Source organism: Citrus sinensis, chromosome 5 (genome assembly GCF_022201045.2).
Source record: "Citrus sinensis cultivar Valencia sweet orange chromosome 5, DVS_A1.0, whole genome shotgun sequence".
In the NCBI taxonomy this organism is placed as follows: Eukaryota; Viridiplantae; Streptophyta; class Magnoliopsida; order Sapindales; family Rutaceae; genus Citrus; species Citrus sinensis.
The window spans coordinates 23,711,063-23,736,526 of NC_068560.1; the positions used below are offsets into that span (position 1 = coordinate 23,711,063).

General features: G+C 34.8%; 1 protein-coding gene, 1 long non-coding RNA gene and 1 pseudogene across 8 annotated transcripts in view; 1 reads left to right on the forward strand and 2 right to left on the reverse strand.

Annotated features, from left to right (window-relative positions):
• LOC127902664 (zeta-carotene desaturase, chloroplastic/chromoplastic-like) lies at positions 1 to 25,181 on the reverse strand (annotated as a pseudogene).
• The window catches only part of LOC127902670 (uncharacterized), a 122,976-nt gene that overhangs the window by 38,601 nt on the left and 58,911 nt on the right, over positions 1 to 25,464 (forward strand). For both annotated transcript variants that reach the window (XR_008055098.1, XR_008055099.1), the window contains exon 2: positions 296 to 543. This is a non-coding gene — a long non-coding RNA (uncharacterized LOC127902670). The remainder of the gene's footprint in view (positions 1 to 295; positions 544 to 25,464) is intronic.
• Positions 1,787 to 10,305, reverse strand: LOC102616177 (uncharacterized). Of its 6 annotated transcripts, none has more exons than XM_052442399.1 (10): positions 10,255 to 10,300; positions 7,978 to 8,059; positions 5,416 to 5,639; positions 4,622 to 4,785; positions 4,371 to 4,518; positions 3,473 to 3,617; positions 2,883 to 2,966; positions 2,314 to 2,443; positions 2,042 to 2,207; positions 1,787 to 1,817 (listed from the first exon to the last, which is right to left on the reverse strand). In XM_052442399.1, the coding sequence occupies exons 3-9, from the start codon at positions 5,467 to 5,469 to the stop codon at positions 2,162 to 2,164; spliced, it is 771 nt and encodes a 256-aa protein (XP_052298359.1). In that variant the 5' UTR covers positions 5,470 to 5,639; positions 7,978 to 8,059; positions 10,255 to 10,300; the 3' UTR covers positions 1,787 to 1,817; positions 2,042 to 2,161. The 6 variants fall into 6 exon arrangements, with proteins under 6 accessions (XP_052298359.1, XP_052298360.1, XP_052298358.1 ...); XM_052442400.1 differs by lacking the exon at positions 1,787 to 1,817 and adding an exon at positions 1,874 to 1,949 and having other exon boundaries at positions 2,042 to 2,146; positions 10,255 to 10,289; XM_052442398.1 differs by lacking the exon at positions 1,787 to 1,817 and adding an exon at positions 1,907 to 1,949 and having other exon boundaries at positions 10,255 to 10,305.

Consider the following 25,464-nt stretch of genomic DNA (forward strand, 5'->3'; position numbering starts at 1 on the left):
TAGTTGGAGCTTCCATTTGTTCTAGAGATTTAAAGGCAGCAAGCTGCTTCCTCAGTGCTACTAATTCTTCCCCGGCATTGCATGTGTAGCCTGAGGCTTGTCTACCAGACAAAGTTGCTCCTTCCATACTATCTATGTAATCCAGTGAGAGTGAAACCATTTAGAAGACATATCTCTTTCTTTCCAATATTTAGAATGAAACAATTATATACAGTTACCTGTTTTGTATATGAGCCGGCGAGGAAGAAGTTCTTCGCTGGTGTCTTTTGATCGCGTCTGAAGGGGTCTTTTCCAGGTCCCTCACCGCACAAAGATTGCCCGATTTTGACGAAAGATGACCAAATAACTTCTAAACCTTGGGATGATGGAAATAGAGCTAAAACCTAATAAAAGGAACCGTGAATGGATAGTGTGGACTCATGTATATTATCCAGAAAGTTGCATGACCTTTTGTGGTACTCAGGTCACTAAAAAATGTGAGATAAACATCTAGGATAAGAAAAGCAAAAAAGCATAACCTAATACGTATTATATGAATTGAAGGTGTCACTGAACGCTACCAACCTGCTTTGCCACTCTCCTTATGATTTCATCATTTGGTAAGGGCATATAAGGATCTCCAGGCGTCAAAACGCATCTGAAATATAATATGGCTATAGTAAGCAACACGGAATACAAAGACACTTAGCAAAAGGAAGTCAATCCGATTCCATGCACAAAAAATAACTAATAATGACGAGGATAAGAAATTTTTCTTACTGGAGCAATGAACCTTGCCCTTCTCTGTAGTAGTCTTCTGGTGAAGTGAGTGCTAGATCTGCAAAGCAAGATAAATCTGCATCTGGAGTATATGAAAGGTTATCTAACCCCACAGCTTGCCTCAATTGTCTACATGTTCAAAACAAGGATCTGTTAAAAAATGGAATTTTCTTCAATGCATTAGTAAAGGGAAGTGAAGTGAAAGCTGATTTCTTAGGCCTTCACAGAGCATCATGTGTTTGAATTCCGGTAACCTCACAAAAGATTAGAGCATCACCTTGACCGTTCTAGGTCTTGCAACTCAGTAACCCAACCATTGTATCTAAGCTGCACTGTGACAACAGGAACTCCAACTAGCTCATAAATATTGTTGAAAAATTTCATTTCCATCCACGATGATGGAAGCAATCTTTTAATTCCAGGGACATCACATGCGGCCATTAAATAAGAAGTTGAATAAAGAAAAATCGTTCAACTAAATGATTCAGGAGTTAAAAAAAAAATTGTAGAAGTAGAAATAAATAACGAAGATTTAACCATGAACCTGCAATTGCACAACCTTCTTGTCAGTGGCCTGAAATAGAATGAGAAATTGAAAGACAGTAAGCATTAAAGAATAAACTCAAAGAAGCTGCTTCTAACAGATGATATAAACAATAAATTTACAAATGTCAGATCATTGCATTAGCTCTATGCCTCCATCAGAGGGAATATTAATAGATGCATAAAAAAATAATTAGAGCCACATGTGAAACAATTTACCTTAGACGTAGCAAGTGCTTTGACAATTTTTTCCCTGTTAGCAGATTTATCATAAAGTATCTCTCTGCATCCCCACCTAAGATGGAACCTGTTCTCACAAGAACAGATCCCAAGGTTGGGAAAATCAGTTCATCATAGGAGAAAACAAAGAAGATTAACAAATCACTACAATGGTGTGAACCCGTAAATACAAACGTACCTGCCCCCTTTATCTGTGATATATTTTCTTATGGGCCCACTCAAATAAACATCCGGAGAACCCTTGAGCATCAGCAATAGGGAAGCCTCGGTCTTAGCTGCAAACAGTGCAAATATAGTAAGCATACAACGAGCACTGATGTTATCACAATCAATAAACCCAAGGGCATACACAACAGGATCCCACATTCTTTGGAACCCTTGGACAAAAACCAATCAGAGAAGCTTATCTGTAAGAAGAAATGAAGTTTTAGGTAAAATAACAATCTGTAGGAACAGGGATTGAAATTCAACAAACAAGAAAATATGATGTCATTCTTACACTATCCAAATCTCATATGTCCTTCAAGGCTCCATCAGGATCAACAAGTGCCTTTACAACAGCACTCAGAGCAAGAGCAAGAGCATTTCTTGCTTTATCATAAGTCTGCACTTGAGCAATTTACGAGGCAAAGTACATCAAAAGAGAATCCAAAAGAGGCAAGAAGCTTCAACATGAAAAAAGGAGTACTGCCTCATCAAACTGCTTTGCAATCACAGTGCAAAAGATAACATCAACAAAATCAAAATCTAGCATAAATCCATATGCACTACCTTAAGCTGATTTGTAGACAAAAGACCTGTTCGGGGCAGCTGTGCAGTTGCAGCGCAGCTGCCCCAAACGGGTCCAAAAATGCGTGAATCCCATGTAACGGAGCTCCAATCAGAAACCCGAAATCAAGTTCTGGAGTTGAAAATCAAAATCATGAACCAAATCAGAGTTATTATTGAATTAGACAATCCATAAACCAATAGAAGGTAAAAAAAAAGGAATAAAAATTCTTCTAAATTCTTTCACCATCAACAAAATCAGTAAAACACATACTAATTCAAAATGACATAAAGTTTGTGAATTGAAATAATGCCAATTCCTAAGAAAAATTATGACTGCTGATATTTTTTCTGAAATGCTGATAAAAGCTTCTGCTATTTACTTTGAAAAAAAAGAGGTTAGAAGCCAATTTACTTGAAATTTTGAGTTTAGGCAAGAGGATGAATGGCAAAAGTGAAACATTTTAGGGAAAAATGTACTTCAGAGGCCAATGAAAGCATTCAGAAGATTGAAATCTAAATAAGCAAAACCCCGTGGCCTTGATCCAACAAATCCACTGCTGTTGACATGCCTGCAAGCCCAGCTCCAATAATAGCCACTTTCAGCTTTGGTCCTCTATAATGTTCGGGTTCTGGTAGAAACAAACCCTTGGGAGCTGCCAAGTATACCATCCAATTATCCACAGCGATACTGGAAATATATATGTGTTTAAAGGTACTAAATTCCTAAACATGAAATGTATCCAAAGAGAGACACAAAGCAGAATTGTGCAAGCATTTCAATTCCCAATAAATTTTAAGAATACAAAATACTCGGTCTGTTCCTCAATTCCTTTAATAAAATTTCCACTAGAGGCTACGGAAGCCACTCAATAACACTCCAAAGCCAGATTTTAAAAGTTATCTTTATCTTTAACTCCAATCCATAAACAATTCTGCCACAAATTCAATCCAAAATTGTTCGAGTGCACCGCCACTTCTCCATCAATTCCCTCAAAAATTCATAATTGGCAAACACTACAAACCAAAAAGAACTTCCAGCAATAAACGCATAAAAATCCACCAAGCAACATAAAACAAAATACCCAGAAACCAGAAAAGCCAAAAGATCAATGCTTGGCAAACAAGCCAATCAAATAAAACAAAAAGAAGAGAAATTTACCATTAACGCTCATATCAGAAACATTAGTGTCCAAAGAAGCCCGTACACGGAATCTTGGATCCTTCACTTGAACCCGAGACCATGTAACGCCAGTAACTGAAGTTGCAGGAAACAGAACTGAAGAACCCATATTGCAAATCCTGAGCTGAAATCAAAGAAATTCAATTGGAACTCAATTCAGCTCAACCGAGCGGAGCTCTCTTTTGCTTCAAGAACAAAGTGTTTTTCTTTCATATCAACAAAGATTTGTCAACATCAACAAAATTTAACTAAGAAACTAAAATAATGCGGTATCTATGAGTTTAAGAATCTAACAAGATGCTAAGGAAGAGAGTTTTGTCAGGGAACTGTTTCGGAGAGGTTGGCCAAGTGCATTTTTGTTTTTTTCTTGTTTTGCCCTTTTCATTAATGCACAACATTAGTCCACGTGAAGAGCACAAAATGCTGGTGGCTTTGTCACTAACGATAATGGATGGATTGTCCAAAGCAACCAACTAAATTTTAAAGAGAGGGAATGATAAGTAATATCTTAATGGGGTGATTAATTAATTTATTATCAAGCAATTGTATTTATTTATTTAAAAGATATCCTTATCTTTGTACAAGGTTTGAGGAAAGACGACGATGTTGTGTTGTCACATATTTTTACGTTTCTCCACAATTCACTGCAACATCAACTGGGCCACCACCTCTTGCCTCTCCCGGTTCCCCTCAATTTTCGTATTCAATGTCCACCGTTGATTGTACATTTATTAAAATTCTGTGGTTATTGTTTTTTTGCATACATTTAATTCCACACGGTCTATGGATAGAGCAGGTGCATCGTAGTTGTGGCCTTAACTGTTATTGGTAACTCAATAGCTAATTCTAATGTTTCATCAAGCAGTTTAGAGATAACCTCTCTCGCTGAACTCCCCGGAGTAACGCAATCCAGTTTTCCAGTGCAATCATCAGACAGTTGAACAGCTTCTGAATTCCCTTTGCTTTTCTTGTTTTCTTTTCCATGTAAAGGGAGCTCAGGCTTCAATATATCTGGGAATTGAGTACTAATTATAAAGACAACGTACGGTAGAGGACACAAATTGTTATTAAAGAATGACGCACTTTTCAACTGAGTACAGTAAAGCAAGAATGGGTAATTAGTTTTACCTGCAACGTGAAAATCTAGACTCCCGACGGTAACCGATCTTTGGTGAAGCAAATAAAGAAGAAGGCGAAGTAAAATTCACTGAGTTGAATGAGCGATCATTGCGTATGGACTTGATTTGTTCAATGAGTGAAAGACTGCTGATATAATTAAAGACTGGAGAATCCTGCATGTTGACAAGCATCATTTTTAATATAACATAGAGTCTTAAAAACCTAGTCAGTGGCAAATGATCACGACAAGAAATCTGAAGTAGAAACAACAGAGCTCAACAAATCACTAAGAGAAAATAAGACCAATAACCAAGCAGATGAAAGAAAAGCAAAATAACCCATCTCAAATCACCACATGCACAATTTAAGGGGGTTGTGACATGGGTTTAAACATGACTTAACAAGTGCCACCAGTGAATTCTCAGAGATTGAATTTTCATACACATGTCAAATTTTCAAATCCAACAAATTGTTATCTTTCTGAAGATATTAACGATGCATAGCATGCTATAAACAAATCATATTATTAGGGCCTTTCTTTGCTGTACACAACATATGTACAGAGGAACAAATCCATGAGCTGAAATCATCATATTCCAAAATATTCTACCCAATCAACACTACAAAACCCTAACGCTAAACAGAATTGGAGCAATTTACGAAAGCTATTTGTCACACAAAGCACTAGTACCTCAGAACCCAATTTGCAAAAAAGCAACAAAAATGAAAAATAACAAGTGCCCAGATGAAAAATCAGGAAAAATGCTCAAATCCAAACTACAACCCCAGAAGCTGAGATTGACCTCAAACTTGAAAACGGAAGCGACAGTGATCTGTTTCTTGTCTGAAGTGTCCATTTCTATAATCTACTTTGTCCGTTTTCAGTCGCTCCGCCACAAAGCCTCTTCACTCTGAAGCTGAAACTCGCCACACACTTGCAAAACGAAAGCATTTGATTGATTGAGAGGCGGGAAGGCGGGAAAACGAGAGAAATTTGCTTTTGTTTTTTCTTCGTTTGGTCATACATCTGCAGGCCCCAGGTTGACGAGCGTTATTACTACTACTTGCATTATTTGAAGGACGCGTGTCATGCAACGATGATGGAAAAAGTGGTGCAAAACTCCAATGGTCACGAAATGACGATAAAATAAAAACATATCGTTAATTTTTCACTTAACATTGGAATATCATATAATTTTATGGTCATTTTCTCGCCGCTACGCCACATTCTTTTGATAAAATAATACGGTTAAACTTTTCTATAATCATGATATTAGAACCCAAATAACTTTATTTCTATAAAGAGGTTATAGCTTAATAAAAGTAAAATTATAAAAAATATTATTTTGACATAATAATTTTTAATACAAGTGATAGAAAAAGTAAATATATGATAATTAATTAATAAATTATGTCAAATATAATATATGGATAATGATAAAAAAGATAGACATAATTTTAGAAAACTAATACATATGTTTTTGTAGTGTTGGGATTATACAAAGTTATCTTAAAAGCGTAAAGAGTAAAGTATTGTTCTAATTAATTTAAAAAAATATTTTATTATTAACCTTTAATGCAACATAGCAATTTTTTTTTCCTTGGCAACAAGGCATTGTTCCAAATAATTATTATTGGATTCAGATCCTGTCCTGGACATTTTCTCTATTAATCTTCCTAAACTTTTAGGGTATATTTGGCACGTAAGATTGGATTAGACTAACTATTAAGATTGTACTAAATTAGAATGAATTAGATTGGATTGGATTATATATAGTGCCGACTTATGTTTGGTATGGTATTGTATTAGATTATGTTAAATTAAATTTACATGAAATTAAATAGTATTTACATTAATATTGGATTTAAATATCAACTATTTATAGATATTTAACAATAAATATTACAATTAATTAAAAATAGCACTAATAAGGTGTATATATAAATATATATATATATATTCATTTAGTTATTGGGTAGTCATAATTATAATAAAGAAATATAAACTATTTAAATTATAGGTTATTTCAAAGAGTAATGAGAGATATCATTTCATTAAATAAAATAAATAAAACTATTCAAATAATAAATTAATAAATAAAATTTAAGTAAATCATGAATAAAAAAGAAATTATTTAATTAAAAACAATAAATAAATAAATAATTTTTAAAGTTATAAATAAAATTGTGTAATAAATTATGGAAGATATTATAAATACACAAATATTTTTTTCACATTATCTAGTCCCAACTAAACCCACATAAAAATTAGGATTAGCAATCCCATGAATTTAGGATTAAAATTTGAATTTAGTCCATTAATCCAATCCAAGTGAGCATGCCAAACATGGTATTAATATTTTATCCCAATAATAAGTCCAATCCTACACTAAATCCTACCTCCCAAACATAACCTTAAGAATCTATTGACATGTGTCATTAATGAAATTAAATGGCTAAGATTTTGTTTTAATTAATTTTTACCTAAATAGACATCAAAACTCATGTGTGACTACTCTTGTTAATTTTTGTCTTACAATTTCTTTTCCTCTTAATTCTTTATATTTTGACACCGATTTCTAGCAAATTATTAAAAAAAAAAGAAAAGGAGCACAAATTGGAGAAAAGTGATTGACAACAAGATTTGCATCTTAATTTCAAAATTTTCCTTTCTTTGTTGTTGTTTTTTTTTTTTTTTTGGGTTCTATAATTGTTGTTTTCACTCTCACTTACAATTCAATGAACTAAATTAGTATTGCTACTTATAAACTGCTATTACCGGACATATAATTTTATTGCTACAATTTTACTGCTGTTTAGCTATTTTTCTGAGTTTTTAGTTGTTGTTCTATTGTCTCTTTGGGGTTTGCAACTGATGTTTGCTGTTTTTCTATGAAACAATTAAAAAAAAAAATTTGTTGTTCTATTATGGCCGGGACGTATGTGAAAGGGAAAGAATCTACCCAAAAAAAAAAATGACAAAGAGTCACATGTGAGTTTAGATGTATTTTTAAGTAAAATTTAATTAAAACAAAACTTTGGCCCATTAAATAACTTAATATAATCAATTTATTCTTAATAACTTAATATAATCAATTTATTCTTAATAACTTAATATTATTTAATCTATAGAAGCAAGATCCTCGAAGACAAAACTTGTAAATAACTTAATATAATGAATTGATTCTTAATCTACTCCAAATTGAGACTACAATTTTTTACTTAAAAATTGACTAGCTAACTTTACCTTGATGGGCTGACTATCGCCCATACATATTTCTTCAAATTTATTAATATTTTTGTGCATAGCGATTAGGGTTACGTGACAACAAATTCTCCTTTTAGTATATAAAAAGTATACTCACAAGTAGTGTAGTGTTCCCCTCCGAAAGGGCATAGCTCACTGACTTTTAGTCTCTTTCTTCGGTTGACGACTCCAGTTAGACTCTTCAATGAGATTAAAGATTGAATATATCTAAAATATTAGCAATATTTGTGCTTATATTTAACAAAACTAGAGTAATATATTGATTAATCTACATAATTTTAGGCGGGTTCTTAGGTAATGTTACAATTATCATAGATTATTTTCACAGTATAAGCCAAATCTTAAGAATTAATAACTTGAATAAAAGGAATAAAGGATGATCGATAAAAGTAAAACAAAGAAAATAAATTATGCCGTTAAATTGGGATATTTGGCTGCCTTAATCTCTAGAGATGCTTCTCCAAAACCCGCTGTGTAAACAAAACACATATTTTTAACATAACAATAGCCCAAGCACATAAACAAGAGTGAAAGCCGAGTAATCAATTTCATTACTGTTCACTAGTAATGACATGCACTAGTTATAACAACAGCTTCATCTACAATGCCAGTGTCGTTAGTATTAATATGTTGAACTTAAGACCAGATCTAAATTGATCTAGATTCCCCAAGATCATACGCCACACAGTGATTGATGAATCAAGAATAATAAACTAATCGAAAAATCACAAGCTTACATGTCGTGTCACATGTAATAAATGTTTTTAATTATTAGATGATTCATACTTTTAAACCATTTTATGTATGTTTTGGAGTTACCATTTGAAATATACATACATACATACATACATACATATATATGTATGTACATTAATGTGATTTCACAATATATATTCTTTTTATATATTTCCCTTAACTTGTATCATTAATAATATTATAGAATTATATAAAAATTGATATTTTGCAGGAGTAATGATACAGCCACAAACTCTTATACAAACTTATTTTGTACAAACTAACGTGGCATTAATTCATTGGTTGAATGAAAATATAAAATAGTAAAAACAAATCATGTGGGCCAAGTGATATTTAATTCAACCAATCTTATCATGCCACATCAGTTTGTACAAGAGTTTGTGGCTATATCATTACTCATTTTGCAGTGTACCATGTTTGTTCAGCGTTCCAGTATGGCCTATGTTTGATAATTGAATTAGCAGATAAACATTTGAATAATATTATTTCATTAACTATGTCATTGATAAAAAAAAAAAAAACACTCAATTTGAGATGTTATACATTACTTTTCATTACTTCCCATTTCAAACATATTCATCATATACAGTCTTAGTAGCTTGTAACCCTTTCTGGTAAGAGTAAAATATTTCTTACCCCTTTGATTTCTGAGATTGTCCTTACAATAATGATGCTGGCCCCAATTTCTAAAACTACTATTTCTATGAGTAAATTCCTTATAAATTTTCTTTTAATTGAAAATATTTAAACAATTGAAGATAAATTAATTTATTTTTTTATTTGAATGAAAATTCAATTAAACACTTAAATAAGCTATTCCTTTAACAATTCTTTTCACACCCATCCTGTTTCGTAATTTATATTTATATTTATATTTTAAAATTTAATTGAAAATACTTTTTGAGAAACTTTTAAGAATTAAGAATCATGGAGATAAAAATTATTTAATAAGAAGAAAATAGTTTAAAATCTTAAGATTTGTATGTTTTTATAAATAAAAACATGAAAAAAAAATCTTTTCGAGAAAAGATTTAATCAGAAAATGATTAATTTTTAATTTATGAATTAATATTTTATAAATTAAAATGGGGGTATTTTAAGGAATATAATTAAAAAAGAGTGTCATAAGGATATTTAGGGGTGTTAGAAGCCATACTCATATACATAAGCCATGGGAGTTAGGGTATTGGGTTTCTTTTTGTTTTGTATGAATTGGGAAAAATACAGAGACAGACAAAGGGAACAGTCATTACAAAGCTGTGAAGCGTGTGGGAGATACCCATTTGTAGCTTAAACTCCTAGGGTATTGTTTCTGTCTTTCTCTTTCCCACTTTCTCATGCAGCAGATGTACATATCATGAAATAGCCATACATAGTTGGTTAGGCCTCTTGTCCGTTAACTTAATAATGGATTTTATGAAAATTGATTATCTCATTGGAATTACATGGATATTGGAAAGCATTACTCCAGCCCCACCATCCCAACAATTTACTAAGTTCATCAGTAAAAGCTGGATTTTCCATTTGTTCTTGAGATTCAAATTAAGGCAGCAGATTGCTCATCCCATACTATCCATGTAATCTTGTAAAAGTGAAGGGCGTTTAGATGTGGAAAAACCTTACTCCTGCCGCAACGCCTCAAACAGATTGTGATCAGACAAGACTTAGGTCATCATTAGTAGTAGTTGGAACTTCCATTTGTTCTTGAGATTCCAAGGCAGCAAGCTGCTTCCTCAGTGCTACTAATTCTTCCCTGGCATTGCATATGTACGCTGAGGCTTGTCTACCAGACAAACTTGCTCCTTCCATGATATCTATGTAATCCTGTGAGAGTGAAACCATTTAGGACACATATCTCTTTTTTTCTATTGATCGTGACATATTTGGAATGAAACAATTATAAACAGTGACCTGTTTTGTATATGAGCCAGCAAGGAACAAGTTCTTCACTTGTGTCTTTTGATCAGGTCTGAAGGGGTCTTTACCAGGTCCCTCATGGTACAAAGACTGCCCGATTTTGACAACAGATGACCAAATAACTTCTAAACCTTGGGACGATGGAAATAGAGCTAAAACCTGATAAAAGGAACCGTGAATGGATAATATGAACAGATGTATATCATCCAGAAAGTTGCATGACCTTTTGCAGGGCTCAAAGTCACTAAAAAATGTGAGATATACATCTAGGATAAGAAAAACGAAAAAGCGTAACCTAATATGTATTATATGAATTGAAGGCGTCACTGAACACTACCAACCTGCTTTGCCACTCTCCTAATGATTTCATCATTTGGTAAGGGCATGTAAGGATCGCCAGGCGTTAAAACGCATCTGAAAGATAATACGGTTATAGTAAGCAACACAGAATACAAAGACACTTGGCAAAAGGAAGTCAATCAGATTCCATGACACAAAATGAAACTAATAATGGCAAAAATAAGAAATTTTTCTTACTGGAGCAGTGAACATTGCCCTTCTCTGTAGTAGTCTTCTGGTGAAGTGAGTGCCAGATCTGCAAAGCAAGAGAAATCAGCATGTGGAGTATACAAAAGATCATCTAACCCCAGAGCTTGCCTCAATTGCCTACATGTTCAAAACAAGGATCCGTTAAAAAATGGAAATTTGTTCAATGCATTAGCAAAGGGAAGTGAAATGAAAGCTGATTTCTTATGCCTTTAAAGAGCTTCTTTTGATTGAATTCCTGAAACCTCACGAAAGATTAGAGAATCACCTTGACCGTTCTAGGTCTTGCAACTCAGTAACCCAACCATTGTATCTAAGCTGCACTGTCACAACAGGCACCCCAACTAGCTCATAAATATTGTTGAAAAATTTCATTTCCCTCCACGATGATGGAAGTAATCGTTTAATTCCAGGGACATCACATGCTGCCATTAAATAGGAAGTTGAATAAAGGTAAAACATTCACCTAAATGACTCAGGAGAACAAAAAAGCACAAGTAGGAATAAATAAGGAGGCTTTAACCACAAACCTGTAACATATGCTTCAGCTTGCACAACCTTCTTGTCAGTGGCCTGAAATAGAACCAGAACTTCTAAGACCATAAGCATTAAATAATAAACGCAAAGTAGCTGCTTCTAACAGATGATATAAACAACTGATTTACAAATGTCTGGTCATTGCATTACCTCCATCAGAGGGAATATCAATAGACGAGTAAAAAAATAAATAACTAAACTAGCTTTTGCCGCCTAATTAGAACCATGTGAGAAACAATTACCTTAGACATGGCAAGTCCTTTGACATATGTTTCTCCATTAGCAGATTTATCATAAAGTATCTCTCTGCATCCCCACCTAAGATGGAACCTGTTCTAGCAAAAACAGACCCCAAGGTTAGGAAAATCAGTAGGAGAAAACAAACAAGATTAACAAATCACTGCAATGATGTGAACCTGTAAATAGAAATTTACCTGCCCCCTTTATCTGTGATATGTTTTCGTATGGGCCCACTCAAATAAACGTCTGGAGAACCCTTGAGCATCCGCAATAGGGAAGCCTCAATCTTAGTCGCAAACAGTGAGAATATAGTGAGCATACAACAAGCACTGATGTTATCACAGTCAATAAACCCAAGGGCATAAGCAACAGGATCCCACATTCTCTGAATACTCGTCCGTGTCCCACCTTTGGACAAAAACCAATCAGAGAAGCTTATCTGTAAGAAGAAATGAAGTTTTAGGTAAGATAACAATGTGTAGGAACAAGGATTGATATTAAAACAAACTAGAAAATAAGATGTCATTCTTACACTATCAACGAGTGCCTTTACAACAGGACTCAGAGCAAGAGCAAGAGCATTTCTTGCTTTATCATAAGTCTGCACTTGAGCAATACATGAGGCAAAGTACATCAAAAGAGAATCCAAAAGAAGCAAGAAGTTTCAACATGAAAGAAGAAATATTGTCTCATCATACTGCTAACTAATCAGATTGCAAAAGATTACATCAACATAATCAAAATGGAACATAAATCCATATGCACTACCTTAAGCTAATTTGTAGACAAAAATGCATGAATCCCATGTACGGGAGCTCCGACCGGAAACCGGAAATCAAGTTCTGGAGTTAAAAATCAAAATCATGAACTAAATCAGAGATATTATTGGACCAGACAATCCATAAACCAATTTCAGAGTGTCCAACCACCAAACATAACTATCAGTAGTCTTAAGTGATCAAGAAATAACCATACCACCAATTTCACCACCCTTATTCACAAATGTACGAGTATGATCCTTCATGAGTAAATTTTTGTCCGCACTGACCTGTAGACATCCATGAAAAACTATCAGATTATAAACACAGGGTCAATTTAAAGAGGAGCTATGATTCTGATCCATCGTGATATTTGAAGAACATTTTCATATTTTCCTACAACGAGTAAACTATAACCAGTTATCATCACTATAGATGGCATGGTCAAGAGAAATTATAGTTCTTGTTTCAAGAATCTCAAATCATAATTCCTTTGCATGGCTAGTGTGCTTTTATAATCATTCAAACACACATATCCACACCTAAGCAAGCTTTACCTTTTTCATCAATCGGAACAGATTATTGTAGCATCCAAAGAAAATGTGTAGGCCCATTTCAATATGGTTTCCATGTTTATCAATAAATGAACCCACTTTACTGTTAGCCTATATGGCTATAAATATTGATTTTGATGATAACAAACCACATGTATTTATTAAGTAAAGATTTATGAATTGTGCTTTTATAATAAGAAAATGATGTTATGGAATTAAAGCATTTTGGACTAAAATGAAAGTAATTTCAAAATCTTTGATAGTGTTTTAAATTTCGGATTTGGACCTATTTGAAACTATTTAAATATTTTTAGGTCATTCTATAATTTCACAAGTTTGGGCGAAATCATAATTTCAGAAAGTTTGGGATTAACGAAGAATTATTTAGAAATTCTGAAATTGGACTTATTTGCAAAGTTTCATAACGTTTTGGGCCATACTATAGTTTTATAAAGTTTTGGGGTCAAACTAAAAATTTGGGAAAAATTTCACTGTAGTAGGTTACTGTAGCAAGCGGCTATCCGGATTCTGAAAATCGGAAATCCGGATACTGGCAGCAAGCGTCCAGAACGAAAACTGCTTACCGGATTCCGAATCCGACAAGCCGGTTAGGCAAAATTCAAAATTTTGCCTTAACGGTAGCATAAATCCGGCTTACCGGATTCCATAAACGGCAAACCGGATACGCCTGGAATGTGAGTAACGGCTAGTTTTTGAACTCAAACTATAAGAACTCAAATCCAACTCATTTTGAAGCTCTCCAACAAGCAAAAACAAAAAGCACACGTGATATCTTAAGCCTTCAACTTGCAAAACACAAATCATTGAATCATTCATTGTTCTTCATCTTTGAATATCTACTCATTGAGTGAGTTTCATTGTAACTTTCATTTCTTCAATTCATTTGTAAGAGTTTGAGTGTGTGAGACACTTGAGTGAAGAGATTGAAGATATAATCTCTTGTTGTAAAGGTTCATTGACACCTCGAAGTCAATTGTAATCGTTGAAACCTTGGAAAGGCTTGGATAGTGAAATCCTCGAGCTTGAATCGCTTGGAGGCGTGGACGTAGGCGGGGATTGCCGAACCACGTAAAAATTCGTGTGTTTGTTTCTCTTCTCCCTTACTCTTTAATTATTGTGCTATAATTGAACTTATTGTTTTCAATTATTGTTAAGACATTAGATTGCTTGTTGTGTGGATTTGTTAAGATAAATTTTAAAATTCCAATTCACCCCCCTCTTGGGTTGCACACTTATATTTCATTTGGTATCCGAGCGAGGTGCTCTTATTTAGATTTAACCATCTAGAGTTAAAGATCAATGGCAACTCAAAATGATTCCACATTTAGGCAAGGGCAGTCCACCACTAGACCACCTTACTTTGATGGAAACGATTACCCATATTGAAAAACTAGGATGAGAATTTACTTGCAAGCCTTAGATTATGAGATTTGGGAAATCGTTAATGATGGTCCATTGATGCCTTTGACTAAAAATGAAGTAGGAGAAGATATTCCAAAACCTTCACGGGATTGGAATGAATTCGAAAAGAGAAAAGCTTCTCTAAATTCCAAGGCCATGAATGCCTTGTTTCATAGAGTGTCTAGTTGCGAAAGTGCTAATGAAATTTGGCACAAACTTGAGGTTGTCTATGAAGGCACGAACCAAGTGAAAGAATCTAAAATAAGTAGGTACACTCGACAATATGAATTGTTCCAAATGGAACAAAATGAAAATGTGTACTCTATGTATACTAGATTCACGGACATAGTGAACACTCTAGGAGCCCTAGGAAAGACTTTTTCAAATAGCGAAAAAGTCAAGAAAATCATTAGGTCTCTACCTAAGGAATGGAGACAAAAAAGGACTGCCATTGAGGAAGCCAAGGATTTAAATGTATTACCTATTGATGATTTAATTGGCTCTCTTATTTCATATGAAGAAGATTTGGCAGCTGAAAAAGGGCATGAGGAAAAGAAGAAAAACATTGCTCTCAAGGCTTCAAAACGTGAGAGTGATGAGGAAAGTGAAATGGATGATGTGGAGTTGGCTATGTTGGCTAGAAGATTCAGAAAATTTTACAAGAAGAATAATGAGCAGAGAAAGTTTAGAGGCTACAAGAATAAGAAGGAGAAGAATGAGCCAATCACTTGTTATGAATGCAAGAAGCAGCCTGAACACATACGACCGGAATGTCCTCTTCTCAACAAACTCAAGAAGAAAGCTATAGTGGCCACATAGGATGATAGCGATGAGGAAACAAGTGATGATGATGAGCAACGAGAAATGACAAACTTAGCTCTCATGGCCGTTGAGGAAGAATCATGTGATGAACTTGATGAGGTAAGTGTTCTTCCTACATATGATGAATTGCATGATGCTTTTAAGGATTTGCATGATGAGCTAATGAAGATTGGTAAAAAGAATATATGTCTTAAAAAGAAGATAGAACTTAAGAATGAAAATGATTCATTTAGTGCAAAGATCACATGCCTAGAATTAGAAAATAAAACATTGCATGATAGTATTGCATTATTTGAGAATTCTAGCACTTCACATGAGCACTTAGAGTCACACATGAATGACTTGAAAAATGAAAATGAAATGCTTAGAAAGAAGAGCAATGAACTAAATGAAATTGTGCTAAAATTCACAAATGGGCAAAAGATGTTGGACAATTTGCTAAACTCACAAAAATGTGTATTTGACAAAAGTGGCATAGGTTATAAACCGAATTTGAAATAAAAATTTTACAAGAGTTATTTTGTGAAGAATACATCTATTAACAATAAAATTGTATGTCATTATTGCAATCAAGATGGCCATATGAAAAATAGATGTGCAGTGAAGAGAAATGCATATTATGGTATGAAATGTGTTTGGGTTCCGAAAGGAACCATTGCTAACTCTCAAGGACCCAAAAAGGTTTGGGTACCTAAAACTTGAGATTTTTTTTACAGGGCTCAAAGAAGAAGAAGAATAAGTGGTACTTGGACAGCGGTTGTTCAAGACACATGACAGGGAATTATTCTTGGTTTTCAAGTTTTACCAAGATCGAAAATGGTGGAGATGTTTCGTTTGGGGATAATTCAAAAGGAAAAATCATTGGAATTGGAAATGTCGGTAATGTATCCTCTACCCTCATTGAGAATGTGTGTTTGGTTGAAAACTTGAAACACAATTTGCTTAGTATTAGTCAATTATGTGATAAAGGATATAGAGTTATCTTTGATGAATCAAAGTGTGTCATTGAGAATGCATGTGATGGGAAAGTCTTGTTTGTAGGAAATAGATGTGTTAATGTCTATACCATTAATATAGATTGTGCATCAACAAATGAGAAATGTTTCTCCGCATTGCATGATGATGGTTGGTTGTGGCATAGAAGATTAGGTCATGCAAGCATGGATTTGATTTCAAAAATCGTGAAAAATGATTTAGTAAAAGGTCTTCCAAAAATTAATTTTCAAAAAGATGGTATTTGTGAAGCATGCCAATTTGGAAAACAAATCAAAACTTCCTTCAAAAGCAAAAATCATGTCTCTACTTCAAAACCACTTCAATTACTTCATATAGATTTGTTTGGACCTTCTAGATATGCTAGTTTAAGTGGCAAATATTATGCATTTGTAATTTAGGGATGGCAAAAATCCCCACGGGGATGGGTACCCTCGGGGATTTTCCCCATTCGGGGAGGGTACGGGGATAATTTTATACCCAATTTTTTTTTCGGGGAGGGGACGGGGAAAATTTTTTACCCAACTTTTTATTCGGGGAGGGGACGGGGATGAGGTGGAATCCCCATCCCCTACCCATTTCCCCATTTTAATTTTTAATTTTATTTTTATTTTTAAAATTACTAATAAATAAATAACAAAATTATAAATATTGTTAAAAATAATAAATATCAAAATAGTTGTATGTTGGGAAAGTGGTCACCCTTTGCCGGGAATTAGTTGAAGAGTATTAATTGAAGTTTTCACCAACTGTTTATTGCTTTGATTATACTGGTAGTAGTTCTTCTACTAGATCTACAGGGGATTCTTATAAGAAAGCAACCAAATGGATGACAGGTTTTAATGATTATGTAAACAATGGAGATTGTGCAGTTGTTGCAGATGAATTAGATTCATATTTGGATGAGAAAGTTATATCTCGGATGGAAGATTTTAATATTTTGAGTTGGTGGAAGACAAATGCTAATAGGTATCCTACATTAGCTCGAATTGCTAGAGATATTTTGGCAATTCCAATTACAACAGTTGCTTCTGAATCAGCTTTTAACACTAGTGGTAGAGTTGTGAGCTCATACCATAACAAACTTCATCCAAGCACATTGGAGGCCTTAATGTGCTGTCAAAGTTGGTTACGAGCTTACAATAGCGGTATGAGTTTATTTTAATATGATTAATTTAAAATCGAAAATAAAAAATGTATTAGACTATTAATTATTCGGGGACCGGGGACCCTCGGGGATCCCCTGTTATTATTCGGGGAGGGGATGGGGATTCTCTCAAGCAATTTTGACGGGGACGGGGAGGGGACGGGGACATATGCAAAACATCGGGGATGGGTATGGGGAGATTGGTCCCCTCCCCTCCCCTCCCCATTGCCATCCCTATGTAATTGTGGATGATTATTCTAGATACACATGGGTATTGTTCTTAGCGAATAAGGATGATGGCATTGATGCATTTTGAATTTTCTATAAAAAGGTTCAAAATGAAAAAGGTTATTCTATTACTTGTATTAGAAGTGATCATGGTGGAGAATTTGAAAATCATGCATTTGAAAATTTTTGTAATGACTTTGGCATTGAACATCAATTTTCATCACCTAGGACTCCACAACAAAATGGAGTAGTAGAGAGAAAGAATAGGTCTATTCAAGAAATGGCTAGGACCATGTTGAATGAAAACTCTTTGCCTAAGTATTTTTGGGCCGAAGCCGTCAACACCGCTTGTTATGTTTTAAATCGGGTGTTGATTAGACCTAATCTTAATAAAACTCCATATGAGCTTTGGAAAGATAGAAAACCCAACATTAGTTATTTTAAAGTTTTTGGATGCAAATGTTTTGTTTTGAACACAAAAGATAATCTTGGTAAATTTGATCCAAAATCTGATGTTGGTATCTTTCTTGGTTATTCAAATTCAAGCAAAGCTTATAGAGTTTATAACAAAAGAACTTTAGTTGTGGAAGAATCTATGCATGTTACATTTGATGAGTCTAACCCCTCCTCTACGGAGAAAGTTGTTGTTGATGATAATGCAGAAGAAGAACAACAAAAAGAAGCATCGAATGACAACCAAGAAGACGCGCCATATGGAATTCAAGAAGAACATCATGAGGAAACAAATGCAGAGCAAAATGAAGGTACTTCACAAACACTCCCCAAGGAGTGGAGGTATGTATCTTCTCACCCTAAGGATGTAATTTTAGGAGATCCCTCACGAGGTGTTATCACTAGATCATCTCTTAGGAACACATGTGAGCATGCTGCATTTATTTCTCAAATTGAACCAAAATCCTTTGCGGATGCGGAAAATGATGAATCTTGGATTATGGCAATGCAAGAGGAGTTGAATCAATTTGAGAGAAATAATGTGTGGGAGTTAGTTCCTAATCCGGAACATCAATCCATTATAGGTACTAAATGGGTATTTAGAAACAAAATGGATGAATCTGGGGTGGTTGTAAGAAATAAAGCTAGATTAGTGGCTCAAGGTTACAACCAAGAAGAAGGAATTGATTTTGATGAGACATTTGCACCTGTAGCAAGGCTAGAATCCATTAGGATGTTGTTAGCATATGCATGTCATAAGGATTTTATTTTGTATCAAATGGATGTCAAGAGTTCTTTCTTAAATGGATACATTATGGAGGAAGTTTATGTGAAACAACCTCCTGGTTTTGAAAATGAAAAATTTCCAGATCATGTGTATAAGTTATCCAATGCTTTGTATGGTTTAAAACAAGCACCTAGAGCTTGGTATGATAGGCTTAAAAACTTCTTGTTGGATAATGATTTTTCGATGGGAAAAGCGGACACAACTCTATTTGTTAAGCATAAGAACCAAGATATACTTATTGTTCAAATTTATGTTGATGATATTATTCTTGGTTCTACTAATGAGTTGTTGTGTAAATAATTTTCATCGTGTATGAGCAAAGAATTTGAGATGAGTATGATGGGAGAGTTGAAGTACTTCCTTGGACTTCAAATCAAACAAAACGATGAAGGAATTTTCATAAATCAAGCCAAGTACGTGAAAGATCTACTCAAAAGATTTGGTTATGATAATAGAACGGCAAAAAGCACTCCTATGAGTACTACCATCAAGCTGGACAAATATGAGAAAGGTAAGGAAGTTGATATCAAGACATATCGAGGTATGATCGGATCCTTACTCTACTTAACTGCTAGTAGGCCTGATATTATGTTTAGTGTTTGCTTGTGTGCTAGATTTCAATCTTGTCCTAAAGAGTCTCACATGCTTGCTGTCAAACGCATTTTTCGATATTTAATTGGCACTATTTATCTTGGCCTTTGGTATCCTAGAGGAACTCATATTGATTTAACTTGTTATTCGGATGTCGATTTTGCTGGGTATAAGGTTGATAGAAAAAGTACTAGTGGAACATGTCACTTCCTAGGCCATTCTCTTGTCTCTTGGTTTAGTAAGAAACAAAACTCGGTTGCGCTTTCAACCACCGAGGCAGAATATATTGCCGCAGGTAGTTGTTGTGCACAAATTCTTTGGATGAAACAAACCCTTAGAGACTATGGTATTAAGCTTGATCAAATACCTATTTTATGTGACAATACTAGTGCTATTAATCTTTCCAAGAATCCCATTCAACATTCTAGGACTAAACATATAGAAATTAGACATAATTTCCTTGGAGATCATGTTCAAAAATGAGATGTCGTAATTAAATTTGTTTCCACTGAAAATCAACTTGCGGATATCTTTACAAAACCTCTTAGCAAAGAGCATTTTATAAAAATAAGACATGAGCTTGGAATGATGAATGTTGAATCTTAATTCATGTTTTTCTACTTGACTTGATATGCTTGTTATCATATGGATTTATGCTTCATGGATTAGATAGCATGATATGCTTGTAAATTTATGATTTTATGATTTTGTGTTTCATGCATTAAATGGCTTATTGAAAATTTTAAATCTCAAAATGATTTAAAATTAATCAATTTTTAAGGCCGGAAATAAAATGGTATGTGTAGAACAAGTATAAGAGCTAGCAAATATTCCCTTTTCATTCTTCCGGGAAAACATTTCTCCTTATTGATCTCTCTCGGGACAAATTCTGGACAACCGGATTTTCAATCCGGAAAACCGAATTTGGAAGGATACTTACTGCCTCATAATCGGTCTACCGGTTATCAAAAACCGAAAAACCGAATTCGCATGCATGCTTTGCTGGAACAAAACCAGATTTCCGGTTCAAGACATCCGGAAAACCGATTATTTTTGGAAGCTCTCAAAACCGGCCAACCGGTTAAAGAAACCGGCAAGCCGAATTTTCCTCATGATGCTCTCGGGTTCTAATCCGGCCAACCGGATTTCAAATCCTGCAGACCGGTTTCGTTTGCTTGGTTTCTGTCCAATAACCGGCTTGCCGGTTAGGAAATCCAGCAAGCCGGATTCGTGAGTATTTGTGCTATTCATCATCTTCTCCTCATTCGGCACACCGTTTCTTGTTCTCTCACTAGAAGCCGTTTTCTCCTCTCTTGATTTCACTCCAAAATCCATCTTTTTTCTTCCATTTTCACATCAAATTGAGTCAAGAGAATCATTCCCCATCACTTCATTTACTCAAAACTATCTTTAAACTCCATTTTCAACATCCAAAACATTAGATCCCAATTTCAACCTAGGGTTTATCCGAATTCTTCTCTCTCTAGATTTCTCACTCTCAAGCCATTTTTTATCCAAGTTGTTTCTCCAAATCACTTTCCATCTTCATCATCTTCATTCTCTTTATCCTTTTCAACCCCAAATCAATCAAATCACAATGTCAAGTTCTCGGCCGGTTCGAAGAAAAGGCAAAGAACCGGTTCAACAAACCACTCGGCCACGGGAAGCAAGGGGCACCTCAAATCAATCCACTTTTGAGTCCATTCATTTTCAGAACAAGCAACACTTGATCAAACGGTTTCAACAAAACTTTCGGACTCGTGAGGTACTCAACACTTTCTTTGTTTTACTGGATGTTTTGCATACTCTCCAGATTAGTCATAGAACTTTATTTCAATTGTTGGGAGATGTTGGTTGGATTGATGCATTGTTGATTGAGGAGAATATGTATCCCGACTTGGTGAAAGTATTTTACTCGAATATGGATTGTTCCGCGGAGAAAGAGAATCGAGTAATCACCACAGTTGGAGGAGTTTTGATTGAATTTGATGATTCGGACTTGAACAACATCCTAAGATCTTCCGATGATGGCTTGGACATTTTTTCTCTTAGGAAACCTCCTGATATTGATGACTATGTTCATGTTGATGCCGTTCGTAATATTTGTCGGCGTAGTGATCTTTCTGTTGAAGACTGTACCATTCATTTCCGTACTCAGTGTCTTTGTCTTCAAACTCGTTTTTTGCTTCGTATCATCCAGTCCATTGTACTTCCTAGATCAGGACATTTGGATGAGGTTTCTCACATGGATGTCGCCATGATTGACTGTATTCTTATAGGTCGCCCGGTTGAGTTGGGCTATTCCATCGTTCGCACCATGTTGAGCATTCCTGCTTTGATTACCCGCTCTCTTCCTTATGGTCACTTCATTACCCGAATTCTTAAATTCTTTGAAGTGCCTATTCTAGAACCTTCTTGTAGGCCGTCCAAGGGTATTGGGGATGAGGTTATTGTTGGGTTAGGCTTTGAGTGGAAGGATGGCACTTGGGTCAAATACAGCGATAACAAGTTTACTTTTCTAGCCCCAAGTGATGATCGGCCACTTAATGCTGTGATTCCAGCTGATCAGCTTCCAGTATTCTCACTCTCTTTTCGAGGGCAGCGTAGACGCCGAGTTTCTTCTACGGTTGCTTCGGCTCCTAGTGCATATGCATCCGTTTCATCACCTCCACGGCCTCCTACCTCTGAAGAGGTCACTCTTCAGCAGATTATGGATGAAGTGCGGACACTCTCTGTGCGGCAGACTGAGTTTCAGCAGCAGCAGCAGCAGCTTATTCATGGACAGCGCCTCCTCTTCGAGCACTTCGACATTCCATATCCATTTCCACCTCCATCACCTCCATCCTCACCACCTGAGTAGTATCTTATGCTTGTACTTGGACACACCTACATTTCATTTACTGCATTGTGTGTTCTTTTATTTTCGACTCTATGGATGGTTATTGTGCTTTTCGGTTTATGTATTTGTTTTGGATGATATGGATTTGTTGTGACTATTTATGTTGGATGTTATGGATTTGTTTTTGAGTGATTATTATGGATTATATGGATTTTCTTATGCTTATGGATATTTTTTTTACTAATGTGCTTATGTTGCAATTTTGATGATTGATAGGGGGAGCCTTTTTATTCTTTTTGATGATGAAGGGGGAGAATGATTTAATATGTGTTATGAAAATATGCATGTATCTAGGGGGAGCATGTATGCAGGGGGAGTTTTTGTTAAGCAATTTTCAAATCATTTTTTAACTTGCATTGAGTAAGGGGGAGCTTTTTCATAACAAGATTAAAGTTTTGAATGTGCTTTGTCATCATAAAAAAGGGGGAGATTGTTAGCCTATATGGCTATAAATATTGATTTTGATGATAACAAACCACATGTATTTATTAAGTAAAGATTTATGAATTGTGCTTTTATAATAAGAAAATGATGTTATGGAATTAAAGCATTTTGGACTAAAATGAAAGTAATTTCAAAATCTTTGATAGTGTTTTAAATTTCAGATTTGGACCTATTTGAAACTATTTAAATATTTTTGGGTCATTCTATAATTTCACAAGTTTGGGCGAAATCATAATTTCAGAAAGTTTGGGATTAACGAAGAATTATTTAGAAATTCTGAAATTGGACTTATTTGCAAAGTTTTATAACGTTTTGGGCCATACTACAGGTTACTGTAGCAAGCGGCTATCTGGATTCTGAAAACCGGAAATCCGGATACGGGCAGCAAGCGTCCAGAACGAAAACTGCTTACCGGATTCCGAATCCGGCAAGCCGGTTAGGCAAAATTCAAAATTTTGCCTTAACGGTAACATAAATCCGGCTTACCGGATTCCATAAACGGCAAACCGGATACGCCTGGAATGTGAGTAACGGCTAGTTTTTGAGCTCAAACTATAAGAACTCAAATCCAACTCATTTTGAAGCTCTCCAACAAGCAAAAACAAAAAGCACACGTGATGTCTTGAGCCTTCAACTTGCAAAACACAAATCATTGAATCATTCATTGTTCTTCATCTTTGAATATCTACTCATTGAGTGAGTTTCATTGTAACTTTCATTTCTTCAATTCATTTGTAAGAGTTTGAGTGTGTGAGACACTTGAGTGAAGAGATTGGAGATATAATCTCTTGTTGTAAAGGTTCATTGACACCTCGAAGTCAATTGTAATCGTTGAAGCCTTGGAAAGGCTTGGATAGTGAAATCATCGAGCTTGAATCGCTTGGAGGCGTGGACGTAGGCGGGGATTGCCGAACCACGTAAAAATTCGTGTGTTTGTTTCTCTTCTCCCTTACTCTTTAATTATTGTGCTATAATTGAACTTATTGTTTTCAATTATTGTTAAGACATTAGATTGCTTGTTGTGTGGATTTGTTAGGATAAATTTTAAAATTCCAATTCACCCCCCCTCATGGGTTGCACACTTATATTTCATTTACCACCAATGAAAGACCTTGACTCATATATATCCACCTGGAAGAAGGGGGGGGAGGGGAAGAAAAAATCATCTAATTTCTTTCACCATCAACAAAATCAGTAAAACACATACTAATTCAAAATGAAATAAACTTTGTGAATTGAAATAATGCCTGCTCTAAAGAAAATGATAACTGCTATTCATTTTTCTGAACTGCTGATAAAAGCTTCTGCTATTTACTTCAAAAAAATTGAGTAACTTCAAATTTTGAGTTTAGGCAAGAAGATGAATGGTAAAAGTGAGACATTTTAGGGGAAAAGAAAATACTTGAGAGGCCAATGAAACATTGAAAGATTGAAATCTAAATGAGCAAAACCTCATGGCCTTGATCCAACAATTCCACTGCTGTTGACATCCCAGCTCCAATAATAGCCACTTTCAGCTTTGGTCCTCTATAATGTTCCGGTTCTGGTGGAAACAAACACTTGGGAGCTGCCACGTATACCATTCAATTATCCACAGCGATATTGAAAAAACATACATGTTTGAAAATACTAAACATCAAATGTCTCCCGAAAAAAATACAAAGCACAATAAGCATTTCATTTCCCAATAAATTTCAAGAATACAAAATACTTGGTCTGTTCTTGAGTTCCTTTAAGAAAATTTCCACTAGAGAGCACGCAAGCCACTCAATAACACTCCAAAGTCAGATTTTAAACGTTATCTTGATCTATAAGTACAATCCATGAACCATTCTGCCACAAATTCAATTAAAAATTATTCAAGTAAAATGGCAAATTCTCCATCAATAGCCTCAAAAATTCATAACTAGCAAACACTACAGAACAAAAAGAGCTCCAAGCAATAAACACATAAAAATCCCACCAAGCAACATAAATCAAAATACCCAGAAACCAGAAAAGCCAAAAGATCAATACTTGGTAAACAAACAAATCAAATAAAACGAAAAGAAGAGAAATTTACCATTGACACTCATATCAGAAACGTTAGTATCCAAAGAAGCCCGTACACAGAATCTTGGAACCTTCAGTTGAACCCGAGACCAACAAACACCAGTAACTGAAGTTGCAGGAAACAAAAGTGAAGAACCCATGTTGAAATAAAAGAATCCAAACCCAAAGTGCCTCATCTAAAAATGATGGATCCACTTAAAATACACATATAAAAATCTTCAATATGGGTACGAAAATGTGTGGGGAAAAAACCAAAAAGTGGTTTACCATGCGGCAATATGAATTTTAAGCTCTCTTTTCTTATGTCACCCAAGGCATTGGCTGGATGGCCAAACACCTGAGTTCAAGTCTACAATAGAGAATCAAAATTTTCCTTTGTAAATGTTCACAAGTATTTACCACAGATTTTCAAGTTATTCTTGATAGATCCCCTACTAT